Below are 13,756 nucleotides of genomic sequence, written 5' to 3'. Positions count from 1 at the left end.
TCCTAGAATTGGAATTTTGCAGTGCAGGGGGTTAATAGAAAGCTGTATCTTTTTTCACTAGAGTTTCTCTTCATGTATTGCAGCAGTTTCATGGTTCTCCTGTAAATCAATGAGCCTGCTCTGAAATAGATTTTGCTGCCCTTCTGTTGAGTTCCTCTCCCTGGTTAAGGCACATGACGACATTCACTTTGCTGTAATGTCAGTGCTCCACAGGAGATGGGGATCCCTGTGTCTGACCTGGAGTGTCTGCAAAATCTGTGTTGCCAGCTAGAAATCAAGTTAGTGATTTAATTGGCATCTATGACTCTGTCACCTGTAGTCTTTTTAGCCTAATAATCAGTGGAAAAAAAGCACTATTTTAAATTGTTGGCCAAAAGGATTTCTTGTTAGGATTTTTTTTAGTTTGGCAGATCAATTTTAATTTAAAGTTTTCTCAGCTGTGTTTACAAAGTTAAGAAATTGATAGGGTATTTGCAGTTTCTTTAGGGTCTCTGTTTCTTGATGACTTAGGGCCCTAAATAGGGAATTAGGTCTCCACAGTGCTGCTGTGAGGAAATACAGAGCGTTCCGTGCCGGTGCCGTGTGTGACCCCGGCTCCGGTTGCAGCCGGGCCCGGCTCCAGCAGCGCTGCCCATCCCGGGCTGTGTTTGCTCTGCCTCATCCCTGGTTAAACATTGATAGCTGGCACTGGCAGCTTGGGAACGGCGCCTGGCAGCCCGGGCACCGCCGGCTGCAGATCGACGGCTTGCTTTGGGGCTGCCTTTAAAATGATTTTAAAGCAGCTAAGTTTGCTTTTTAAGCTCTGTTACAGGCCTGGGCTGAGTTGAGCCTAAATTCAGAATGAAAATTAGGTGATAAATGACAAAGGCCTAATTGGAAATCTATGGATGAGCCTATTTCCTGCCACTGCCTCCAGTGCATGCCCAGGTGGACTTTAACCTGTGCCACAGAGCCCGAGGGTACCTGTGCCTGGCAGTCTGGGCTTGGGATCACACTTGCATTTTGGGAAGTGTCTGTGTGGCTTTTTGTACAAATTGTACCTCTGAGGAAGAAAATAATTTCTTTGTGAAATTAATCACTTAGCAGAAAGGTGGTAGTTGTTAGGGTGTCTCAGAAAATAAAGTTGGTGGTAGTTGTTAGGGTGTCTCAGAAAATAAACTTTCTTTTGCTTTTACTTCTTATGCAGGTGCATTTGAGGGGGTTGATGCTGACCTATAAAGCCTGTTGTCCTCAAGTTTGTGCCTTGTCTCACTGAGTGGGGATGTGCCGAGCTCTGTCCTGAGCTGTATATGTAGCACAGGTGGTAAAACCACTTTAAACTTAGTATAGAATCAAAAGAACAATGTTAATGCACAGTTGCAGTGATGGATGACCTGCAGTTGAGATCTTAAACTGCTTGTTGTTTTGAATGCCTGCAGCTGGCCCTGACAGCTGCCAGAGCTCAGTTGTGGAGGAAGTTGATTATTTAGTTATTTATTTATTACTTTTTAGACATAACTGCCAGGCTGAAGAGAAGGGGGAATACTATAAAAATATAAATATTTAAATTTCATTTCCTTCTTGGTGACTCTGCCCTCCCTCTTTCTGTTTGGGCAGGAAGATTTCAAAAGGATGAGTCTGTTGTTTCCCCAGCTGAAAGCACTTGAACATTCTGGTCTTGGGGTGTCCTCTTGCCCTTCCAACCTCAGCAGAAGCAACTCACACCTTCAGAAGAAGTACAGCTTGGGTGCTTTGCATTTTCTGATGGGAGCAGCAGCACAGCTGCTGCTGTCTCTCTGCTGAAGGAAGATGGAAAGGGAATTGAGTAAACAAGGAATGTTCTAGTCATCTTTGAGGGCAGGAGAGTTGAGTCTACAGTTGATTTAACTTTCAGGATTACTAACTGTAGAATGAAACAGTTTATTTTTGTGGTCTTCAAAAGAGCATGTGCAAGGTGATTGATGCCCAGATTCCTCCTTGTTCAGTTGGAATGTGTGCTTGAGGCTGCAGGGTGGTACCTGTGGATGCAGAGCTGCCTGGCTGGCCCTGGCACACAGCTCCCTCAGGCTCTAGGGCCTCCAGGAGTCTCCCTTGAGGAGCTGAGGCTGAGCTCAAGCCCAGCTCCTCAGGGCAGCCCAGCTGTTGGTGGGGAGTGGAGCAGGAGGTGCCACGGTGGCTGCGGGCTCTGCATCACTCACAGGACTGCGGGGAGTGGAAACACAGGCAAACCCTTTCCTTTGCAAGACTTCAGCAAGAGATCAAAGGCAACCCTTTAACCTTGGGAAGCGGTTTTTCTACCCAGACCTGGTTCCACATGTGCTGTTTCATCCCTGGTTTTGATCGAGACTCTCTCTGAACTCATTTGAAGCTTTGCTCTCAGTGTGTCTTTGCTGCAGATTCCTTTCATTTTCTGGAGAACACTCCTGTGCAGTTGGCTTTGAACTATCCACATAAGGATCTATCACATAAGGAACTATCCCCCCTCTCTGCTGGCCGGAAAAACCTATGTGTTTGTATTTAAAGTGATAAAAAAATCCCCAAATTAGGATTTCTTTTTAAAAAGCAACATGAAAATTTTGTCAGTGCATTTCTCTTTTATTCAGTACAGAGCTGAAGAGATTAGGTGCTGTATTTTGTGACACCATAAGCTCTTATGAACAGCAATCAGTAAAACATACCTGTGCTATTAGAAGGTCCTTTTGTTTGTGTCTGCTCTTGCTCTACGTCATCTGGTACCAAAAATAACTGGCCCCATCTCAGTGGCATTGCCCATCCAGTGTTTTAGCACTGCAAGCTGTAGAGCTGATTCCAGCTGTTTGTGAGTCTGAATGTTTGATGCTGAAGTCATGTAGCCTTTGGAGTGTTTTCACTACTTGATTGTGGTGGGAAGTGTTGGATGGATTACACAAACACCTCTGATGGATCCATATTTTGTGTATCTAGTTGGTGCTGTATAGAGGCTGTAACTGAAGTGATTCAGTTTGCATAGCAGAGTTGGAACATGCCCACAAAATGTTTTTGCAGAACACACAGAGACTCATATGGAATGTTTTTTTCCCCAGTGCATTGCAGCAGAGAGATGTGTTTTGTTCTGGTTCATCAGTCTTTTCTTTCTATTTCATATTTGAATTCTGAAGTGTGCAAGTTGAAACTGCCACCTGCAGCAGAACTCGAGGTGCAAAGAAGTTCATATTGCACATGCAGATAGGTTGGTGGTTGTAGGGGGTCTTTATAGCATCATACAATGGTATCATAAGGGGATTTTTCCAATAACAAGCATGTTATAACAATCTTTGTAGACTTCCTACTTTCCTTCTTTTGTTGTACCACCAGATGAAGGGCTGATGTGGTAAATTACAGAAAACAGTGATGTGCCCCTTTGAGAATTTTTACCTGCTGAAAATGAGGAGGATTTGATCTCACAATCAATTAATTCTCTGTAGATTGTGGTCATCCTCTGGCAAACTTCTCCAGATGTAATCTGGTTCATCTTTTGGTTAACATGCAGAACTGAAGACTGGATTGATAATGGCACCTAATTTTTAGCTCACAGCGTTTCCTTCCTGTGCTTTGCCCTTTCATAGCTGTTAGCTGAGCTGCTGTCACTTGGCTTTCTCTGACCTCAGCCTCTGAGCACTTGGTGCTTTATTGCTCAGCCCTCACACACTTCCCAGGGGAAAAGCCATCACCAGAATTATTTCTATTTCTTCTTTCATTGTATATACCAATTTGTGGCTTTCTTTGGAAGATTGTTTTCTGCAGAACTCCCTGCCACATTCCCTCTAGTTCCCTAGAGATGTTTAATTAGAATTTGGTGTCAAAGTCTTAAGAAAACCTACCTTCCTTTGTTCCTTACAGGACTGGCTAGTTTTCCTCATTATCATGGGGCAGCAGCAGAGCTAATGAGTAAAGATATTTTAAAAAGAGTAAGCCCCAAACCTCAGCCTTGCAGAATGGGATGTCTGGATAACTGTTAGTGAGGTACCTTATCTTCTGCTTTATTTTTAGATGCTCTTCTACAACGGGTAGCAGAATTGGAAAAGGTCAATGCAGAATTTCTGCGCACAAAGCAGCAACTTGAGCAAGAATTTAATCAAAAGAGAGCAAAATTTAAGGAGTTATACCTGGCTAAGGAAGGTAAGTTCTTAGTCCTCTGAATTATTCTAAAATTTATTGAACTTCATCTTCAAATAATCCCTGTACAAAGCATAGTCTTTTAAACAGTTATAATAAGAATGTAAGAGATTCAATAGGTGTCTATTGAGCATCCTAGAATGAACTTTAGAATTAAATTTAAAGACATGCCTCATGGAAAGGAGCCAAAGCAACTTGATGTCCATGCAGAAATACCACTAATTAAAGTGAGTTTTAATTAGTATAAAACTCACTAAAACTATTAGTGAGTTTTAATACTAATTTCCTGAATTCAGGGTGTGCTCTCTGAGCAGGAGCTGATCTAGTAAATGGAAAGACATAGTCTGGATGCTGTGCTGTTTCTATGCTGTGGCCTTTTTTATGTAGCATTTATTTGTCTTCAATTTCCATCTGAGGTAGGCTGCAAGCAGGCAAACGTTATAAAAGTTTTAATACCAGCCAAGGGCATCTATTTCAATAACACAATTTATAGGAAAATTTAAATCATATGAGCTCAAATATCTGATGAAGGATCTGAGAGTAGAGATAGCTGTTCTGAGAGCCAGATTGACTTATCTAATTCTGATGATTTTCCTGTCTTTAACATATGAAAGCAGAGCCAAAACATAATGCATTAAGACTGCAGCTGCTGTATAAGTTTATGAGAGCAGAAATACAACAGGCATAATGAAGATTGGATCATACAGCCAGCCTACTTACTTGTATTTCTCAGGCTGGATAAAAGGAAATTTAAAATACAAGACACTACTGATGAGATCAGCAATAATTCTCCCATTTTGGTACAGTCAAAAAATATAAAATAAATTGTGTTAAGGGAAGAAAAAACACCCCAACTTTCACAGCTACTGAAGTGAAAGGACACCAGAGGAGAATATACAAGCAATTACTTTTCTTTTTTTTACCCCCTGCACAGTTTTTCCCCCTCCCTGTCTCCAAAATCCTCTCCTAAATGTTCATTGGGGCTGTTGGGACCCATCTTTAATACAATCATTTGAAAACTAAGAATATTAATGCTACAGAGTCTTGGTTTTTTTTACACAAGGATTAATGTCCTTTTACGTATTTGATTACCTTGGGGTTCTCTGTTCTCTGTCAGGGTGAGAGCACCAGGATTGATTCAGCTTTTTGGCCCTGAGGGAAATACATGGTAGCTATACATGATAGCTTGGTGTTGGTTATGTGCTGGCCAGATGTTTCTGCTGAAAGGGATTGCCATTGAAGCAGGCTATGTGGGCATAAAACACATATTTTGTGTTAGTGCTTTTGGAATTAATTATATATGTCTTCCAGAGCTGTTTATTTCCGATTAGCTGAGAACTCAGAAGGATAATACAAAGTTAGTTTAATTTCTGTTTATAGTTGCAACAATTAGAGAAGTCATGGCTGTTCCATTGAATGTATTCCTTTTCTTTGTAGGAGCTCAGTTTTAACAAAGTCTTTAGTAAAAAGCAAATTAGGCTGCATGTTTTTCTTGTGGGCTCTCTAAAAGTGTCACAGAGTGGGTTTTTTTCAAGAAATATAAAGTGTGCCATCCAAATTGAGAACCAAGTTGGTCCCAGAAATGGGGGGAAACTGTTTTCCAGTCTGTTCATGCTTTTTCCAGATTCATTACCAGAATTAGTTAAATAATAACTGATGAAAAGCACAGTTCACTTTCATCAGGTATACTGATCCTAGTTGTATCTAGTGTCTGCATCCATAAGATGCTCCTTTAATAAAGACAAGGGCAAACAAAGTCAAGAAGAAGCATTCCCTGAAGAGGCCTGCCAACATTTGTTCAGTCGTTACAGGTAGATGTTTTAATACCACTGCTTCCTTCACTCCCTTCTGTTCTTTGCCATGGCAACTGGGGCTAGACTTCAGGTTGAACTCATTAATCCAGCTCAACGTATCCAATGCTCCTTTCAGAGGACCTGAAAAGACAGAATGCAGTGCTGCAGGCAGCCCAGGACGACCTGGGCCAGCTGCGCACCCAGCTGATGGAGGCCCACGCTGAAATGGAGAACATCAAGGCCATAGCCACAGTGTCAGAGACCACCAAGCAGGAGGCCATCGACGAGGTCAAGAGGCAGTGGCAAGAAGAAGTGGCTTCCCTCCAGGCCATCATGAAAGGTAACAACCAGGCAAGCTGCTGAGATCAGCCACCCTGATTCTTTAGGGATTTGTGGCTGCTGTTCCTCAGAGTATGGATAAATGTTATGGATTGGGAAAGCTGCAGAAGGGCTGGGTGAAGTGTAGTTTCCAAGGTTGTGGAAAGGAACTTGATGGGTTTTTTATTGTCAGCTTGAGGATAGAATTTAGAATTCATGGCCACAGGAACCTCATGTATATGCAAAGCATTTTTGAGGGACTATGAGTGTGATACTTCATCCTTCCACGAAGATAAGTATAATGCCTGTAATTTGACAAGTCTGCAAACAGCTTTAAGCTGCCAGCATGATTCTCTTCTTTCTTTCTGTGTGAACACAGTTCTGCTCTCACACAGTCAAGTGTCCCTCCAGTACTCACGTGGGCCTTCCCCCAGGGTATTGACTGCTCTCTCAGTCCTGGGTGTTTTTTTTCTTAATAGTTCTGATCTCTTCCTTGTTATATTTGCACATTGCACAGCTGCTGACATTTCTGAGACAAAGGGAATGAACAAAAGGATATGAACTAGGAACAGACTATTGCCACAAATGTCTGTTTTCTTAAAGGTTCACAGACAGGATCTCACTATCCTGAGCCTAGAGCCTCTCGGCTCTGGGCAGTTTTTCCATCACTTCATTGTGCTTTTCACCCAGAACAGACAAACCTTTATGTATATTGAGTACACAAATGTCTGTTTATTTATGATCTACACAGATACATGAACCTAGATTAAGGCTCAGCTGTGCCAGCTGCTGTGCCTGTGTAAACAGGCAGCTCCTGTGCTGAGTGGTGTGAATCCTGGGGAAATGGAAGCTGGGTGAGAAGTTTGAATTTCTTTGCATTTTGGAGTACCTTTTTAAGGATCTAGTCATTTGTTTGGATGATGTACTTGTGTGCTGCTAAGTAGGATATTAGTCATGTACATTACCTTGAAATTAGGAGTTGCACAGTTTTTGCAGGTTGTTTCTCTCTGTTCTGTTGATGGTACTAATTGAAATTTAATTTCAGTTCTTTTACTTATGTATTTGGGTTTTGGGGCAGGAGTCTGAAGGAAGGGAGGGTTGTCCTAGTTTTAATTAATTATAGTAAATTACTGAGTGGTTGGAGATGGAGTTCCTAAAGCTCTGTTCTTTAACTTACATTGAAAATAAGTTTTGAAAATGCTGTTTTCTAGAGACTGTCCGTGACTATGAGCTGCAGTATCACCACAGGATGGAGCAAGAGCGAGCTCAGTGGAGCCAGTACCGAGAGAACATGGAGAGGGAAATTGCAGAGCTAAGGAGGAGACTGTCTGAAGGCCAGGAGGAGGAAAACCTAGAAAATGAAATGAAAAAGGTACGTTGGAAAGGAGTTCCTCAGTTTCTGTTTGAGGATAGGCCCGTGGGGTCAGGCATGGGTTCATTCCTCTGGCTGCTGTGATTCCTCAGCAGCTCACACAGCCTGGTGCTGCCAGCTGCCAGCCTTTGTTCAGGGAAGTCATCATGACCTAATCCATTTAAAGCCTTAAAAGCTTTGTTCCTAATTATGTGCATTCAGTGGGAGAATTGCACCTGAGACGATGGTGAAGTTTAGCCTTCAGCTTGTAAAAACAGGGAGCCTTGTCAAGGCACTTGTCATGATGTCAAATGAGCTCAAGTAAAACCATCTTTAGATTTTTCTGGATTGACTGCAGTTTTATAAAGTTTTCTTTACACTTCTTTACACTTCTTTACTTTTACTTTTTTTCCCAGCACTTAAAGTGCCCATTAAAACCTCAGAATATCTAAGATGTCTTCTCTCTTTCTCTAAAGTAAGCCATGTTTGTGTATCACAGTATTGCTGCCTCCCTAGGAAGTGCAGAACCTTGCTGTCACAAAACAGCAGGGTCTAGATGATGAAAAATAATTGCTCTGGAGGATGGACAGATACTGTTGTAGTTGTTCAAAGATCTGTGACTAAGAAAAGTTCGTAGAAGTAGATTGAGGTGTCTTGTCTTGAGTTTGGATTTTCTTTTTTTTTTGTTGAGGTTGAAGATTTAGTGTTTCAGACAGGAAGGAAATTGAACTGGTCATAACAGATTAGTGCTTTATAAAAATCTTTGTTTATTTATTGTAATAACTTGCATTTTCATGAATTTCTCATCTCAGCAAGATTACCTTAGTCTTCAAGGCATTCTAACACAATTTTAAAGTAGTGACTGAACCTATATTTAATAAAGAAGTAGGCTAACATCTGGTAATCTGCCACATCACTGCATGTGCCTGTTCCTGCTTGCTGTCAGCAGAAGAAATGCAGTATGGAGAAACATTTTAGCTATTTTTGTGTTGTAGCAAGCAATCAGTGTTAGTGTTGCAAAATGGAATTCTTTTTCTGAGACTTAGGAAGAGGTTCCTGACTATTGCTAGTTGTAGTTGCATTATTGCTGTGGGTCTGCTCTTCATGGAGCCCTGATTTCAAAGGTAAGAGTCAGGGTAAAGCCTGTTCTAATCCCACTGCAATTGTAAGACATTTACTGTTTTTAAGAAAAGGTTTTAGTATTTTTAAGAACAAAAAGACTTTGGTTGAAGGTGAATGGAGGTTCAAAACTGGATCAGTGAGTCTTGTAGAAACAGCCCAGAAGATGCAGAGCTCACAGTGTAAAAGTCCTGGCATTGCACTCCCAACTACCTGCCAATAAGCATTGCTAGAGAACACTCTCTCTCAACTGATTCATATTTTTAATCTGAAATTACTGATTGTGTAAGTTGAAATTGCAAGCTGCTGACATGGCAGCACAGCTCACCTAAACCCTGTGGCTTTAGTAGGGAAGTTTAGCATAGCAGATAAATAGCATTTTCAACTATAGTCCTTTAAAAGGGAGTTAAATATCCCTAAAGGAAAAGGTGATCAGTTTATTAATCTCTGGTAATAGGAGTTTGGAAAGCTTTCTAGGCCTGTAAAGCAGAGGAACATGCACCTTATGTAATAGGAGGGGGAGGGGGAAATCTGGTTTTCAGAGTGCAGCTTGAAATAATTGCTTAAACTGCTTTGCATGAGAGTTTAATCTTCTTTGTTATTATTAAACCTGTGAGTTTTTTCCTCAAGGAGGCTAAGAATTACATCAAAATTAGGAAAAGGACATTCAATTTTACCTAAAAACAAACAAGCAAATCCCAAGCCCATAAAAAGGTTTGCTTGGGCAGTGAAATAATGAATATTCATGTGTCAGCAGTCAGTGTGAAAAGAGGAACTTTCTTGATCACTTGGGATGTGTTATTTGAAGACTTATGATCAATTCCTCATGCAAAATGCAATTTGCAGCCAGCACTGCTTATGCTCCATCTTTATATGTTCTTTTGTCAGAAAGAGCTTGTCTGGTGGAACACATGCTCTTGTCTGGAAGCAGCTGTTTTACTTTTCCATGTGAATTTCAGGTTGCAAATTGCTAATTTCTGTAGAGAAATTGTCTGTTCTGTGATTTTGTATCATAAAGCAATGATTTCTAAGAAAACCTTGCCATTTTGTCTTCTTAATCTCAGTAATTTGTAAAAATCTGCTTTCTTGTTGAGTTGTAGTACCAGGTAGGTCTGGGGTTTTTTGTTTTCACAGCAGCTAAAGGCAATCTAGCACAGCAGCGTGTACTTCCCTGCTGGGGACTGACTGGGCTGACTCTGCACAGATGAGTTGTGCCCAAACTTTGGCCACTGGCAAAATATGACTTGGCTTTTTTTTTAAGTCAGACCTCATTTTCTGTTCAGGAAAAGATCTGTTTTGCTGTTGGAGCTGTGATGAATGTAAATACTCTTCTTAGCACAGTTGTGTCAAACTCTGAGTAGCAGAAGTCTGCAGAGCAGATATTTTGTGTACAGAGATAGCAGGAAAGTACAAAGCTCCTGTTAGGAATTGTGCTTATTAGTCAGGAGAGGGGAAATTGGAAAGGAAGAGTAATCAGATTTCTGTGACAGAGTTGGCCATAAAATCTGATATACAGTATGCTATTTTTGTTGGTAATGGTGAAGAACAGTGGGATAAATTTAGAGGAGTTTCAAATGGTTTAGTCCTGCTTTAAAGAAAAATCTTCAAGTTGTGTCTGTGTGTTTTCCACTTGTCTCATTTTTAAGGAAGAAGCTCAGGTATAATGTCACTTGGGATGTCTCCAGTCAAGTGTTTGTTCCTCTGAAAATGACTTGGACTCATTTTTAGCATTATCTCTCCATGGAGTCATTTTCCTGCTGTGCTCTGCAGGTCCCTCAGTGTGTTCTGCAGCCCCCGTGCTGGGGGAAGCAGGTTTGGCTGGGGCAGAAGTGGTTTGGGTGCTTGTTTTTTGGTTAAGGAATGAGTAAAGATGAGCTGATCACATGTAAAACTGTGGCAGTTGACAGCCAAGTTAAGTTTAATAAAAAGTTAAAAGGAAATAAATGTTTTAAGGATCTCACCTCTGGAAGAGTCTGAGTAACACCTCTCAGCACAGGAAATTTGGTGCTGTGGCACCTCTTGCCACATGTGACAGTATCTTTAAGTAGCATTTTTCAACACAACAGATATTCTCATTTTATTAAAACATTGAGTGGAGCTTTAACCTCTATTTTGGAGTCTCAGTAATTCTGCTTTATGTCCAGAAGCAGACCCAGGGCCCAGCACTCCTTTTGTTAGCAGAGAGAGGCTGTTGGGAGTGTTTAGCTCAAGATCACACTGACCTTTAATAGAGATCCTTACAATATGTTGCAACCACAGTGTCAAACTTCAGCTCTGTTTACCAAGCAGTAAAAGCTGGAGTAATTTTTCTGTATGTGAAATGTGATACAGTTTTGTCTTTTCAGTTGTTCACAGTCTGGTTTTGCTTTCAGAGAACTTTCTGACTGTTTCTCTGAACTGCTTGGTTCCTACACAGGCACATTTGTGGCTCTGTATTCTGTGGTGAGCAATGTGAAACCAGGCTGGCAGTGAAATATTGCTGCAGTTATCCTGAATAATTAGAAAATAATGTTCAATTCATTCTATTACATGAATAGAACTGATATGATAAATGAAGTATAAAACAATGCCTGAAGTGGAGCTCCTTCTCCCATTTGTTTGAAAAATGTGACAGTTGAGTTGCTGGCTGCAAGCACCAGGGTCTGGGTGTGTATGACAGTCACATGTCCCTGGTATTGAATTCACTGCCAAGTGACATCCCTTGCTTTCCTCACAGCTTTCATTGGTACTCCAGCAGTGACAAATGTAGCAGAAATAAATGAAATGTAAAGAAATTTAATTTAGTGTTGTGTTCAGAATTTTCTGTAAAGTTTTAAAATTGTACTGCTTAAATAATTGACAGGTATTGCAGTAACATTTTATTTTGTCTATTAATTCTAAGTTAAAAAACTTCAGTAGTTAAAAATATTTTCTATTTCTGTTCCTGAAAGTCTTGCTAGGAGTACAGTTCTCAATAAGCTCACCAGAAACTGAAAGTCAAATGAATAACCTCTAAAACCTGCATTCTAGTCTAGTTTCAAAACCAGACATGAGTGTTACCATTTACTGTCTGTCTTTGCTGATGAGGTTATGAAAGGTGTCATCTTTTGAAACTCCAGCTTGGGGCACAGCTCCCTGCCCTCCCTCCCTCCCCTGCTGAGTTCTTCCAGTAGAAGGCAGAGAACAACTGAGCTTTCTGAGCCTCCTGCACAAAGCCAGCCCAAATTAGAATGCTGGAATTCTCTGTGCCTTGGAGAGGTTTACTGCAGCGAGTATTTGAGTGTTCTGCTGGCTCCTGGGGAGTCTGTGGGAGCTGCTCCTTTCATTTGGAAAGTCTGCAGTGCATCCCTGAAGGAAAGGCAGAGCATTTAAGAAATGGGGATGCCAGGGCCACATGTTAATGTGCAATTCTAGTTTTGAACCCCGAATGCTATTTCTCATTTTAATTCTTGCTATTTTTACCTTGTTTTCCCTTTTTCCCCTTTCCTTGAAACAGTCCTCTAATTCTGCTGCTCTTTGATCTTCTCAGAACTACTTTTTGAAAGAAATCATGGGATAAATTGTCTATATATAGTTTGAAATATTCAGTACAGTAACACCAAAACCTGATGCTGCATCAGTAGTAATGTAAAGTTGAAAAATGATCTTCTAAAAGAGAACTGAGCTACACTAGGCATTACTGTGCAGCTCCACTTGCTTTTAACTTTTCAAGTAAGTGACTGCATGATCAGGACCTCATCATGCACTTCTTTTGGGTTTTTTCATATGTGCTCTGTGGCAGCAGGTTGTGGGACAGTTAGGCCTTTAATAAAGTGCACATTGTTTTAAATGCTTGATCCATGCATTTTCTGCCAGGCATCAAGAGTGATAGATTTGCTGATATGCTCTTTTAAAAGAGATATTTGTGACTTAACCCATACATAGATTTAAAATTTAGTTGCCTTCTATGAATGGAGTAATATCAGCCCATTGTCACAGAGATGGCTGCTGAACTGAATAAATAGCAGTAAGCTGAGCATTGAAAGTGGAAGTTTAGTCAGCTTTTTTTGTTGATGCAGACATTTTCTCCAAATGTCTCCAATAATGGGAACTGGTGTGAAAATTCTGATGCTGCATTACAATTTACTGTCTGAATTTCAGGCTCAGGAAGATGCTGAGAAGCTGCGCTCCGTTGTGATGCCCATGGAGAAAGAGATTGCAGCCCTAAAGGAGAAACTGGCAGAAGCTGAAGAAAAAATAAAAGCAGCATCAGAGGTGAGGTGGAGCTCTAACTGAATCCTGATTTATATCTTGCAGTGTGCTAGTTTGATGCAGACAAGTCAAATTTTATAAGAAAGAAAAAGGTGTCTTGGGAAACTCTTCATGCACTTCTTGTCTCCTGGAGCTCAAATATCATGTTTGGCCTAAATACGTTTTTCCATCTTTTTGTTTTGAGAGTTGCACTGTGTGTGTGGGATCTGGGTTTAGAATAAATTGCACAGCTCCAGGTCTACTATTAATAGAAAAAAAGCTCTAGAAAAATATCTGCTTTGCACTTCTCCCAGCCACCTGGCCTCTGGCTTATTGGCACACTTGGAGCCACGAAGTCAGACTTTCACATTTGAAAGGCTTAAAGGGCAGCAGATGGAAGGTTTGGTGTCCTAGGGCAGGAAATCTGTCCCCACCATCAGTGGCAGTCACAGCCCAAGGCTGTCCTGAGCCCTGGCTTGGCGTCAGGGTGTCCCGTGCTGTGCTGAGGAAGATGAACAGCAGCTCTCTGCAGCCAGTTAGGAATTGCCTGAAGGCTTTGGTTTTCTCTAAGATAAAACCTCCTGTGATTTCTGACTCAGCAAACTGTAAAACTGAATAGTGCCATAAAGAAATCTTTCCAATTGATCCTTGTTCCGAGATGAAATCCATTTCTCCAAGCATCATGTCTGACAGATGTTTATGTAACCCTGTCTTATAAGGTTCTGGCTGGAGATTCTGCAGGACACTCATTTCAGTTATTTGTTAGTTCTGCTATTAAAAAAAATCTAAAAAAACAAAACAACAAGAAGAAAATCCAAATATATTTCTTCAGTATTTCTTGATATAATTGTTT

At 40.9% G+C, this 13,756-nt stretch overlaps 1 protein-coding gene across 3 annotated transcripts in view; it reads left to right on the top strand.

The window, feature by feature from the left end:
- Window positions 1–13,756, top strand: part of RABEP1 (rabaptin, RAB GTPase binding effector protein 1) — a 40,648-nt gene that overhangs the window by 7,656 nt on the left and 19,236 nt on the right. For all 3 annotated transcript variants that reach the window (XM_039720433.1, XM_039720435.1, XM_039720434.1), the window contains exons 2-5: window positions 3,988–4,116; window positions 6,043–6,246; window positions 7,436–7,596; window positions 12,814–12,927. In XM_039720433.1, the coding sequence (XP_039576367.1) occupies window positions 3,988–4,116; window positions 6,043–6,246; window positions 7,436–7,596; window positions 12,814–12,927 (608 nt within the window). The remainder of the gene's footprint in view (window positions 1–3,987; window positions 4,117–6,042; window positions 6,247–7,435; window positions 7,597–12,813; window positions 12,928–13,756) is intronic.

The sequence above is a fragment of the Passer montanus genome, unplaced genomic scaffold (assembly GCF_014805655.1).
Source record: "Passer montanus isolate IOZ18808 unplaced genomic scaffold, ASM1480565v1 scaffold44, whole genome shotgun sequence".
In the NCBI taxonomy this organism is placed as follows: Eukaryota; Metazoa; Chordata; class Aves; order Passeriformes; family Passeridae; genus Passer; species Passer montanus.
Note: the sequence above shows the minus strand (reverse complement) of the source record. Positions and strands in the feature narration are given on the sequence as shown.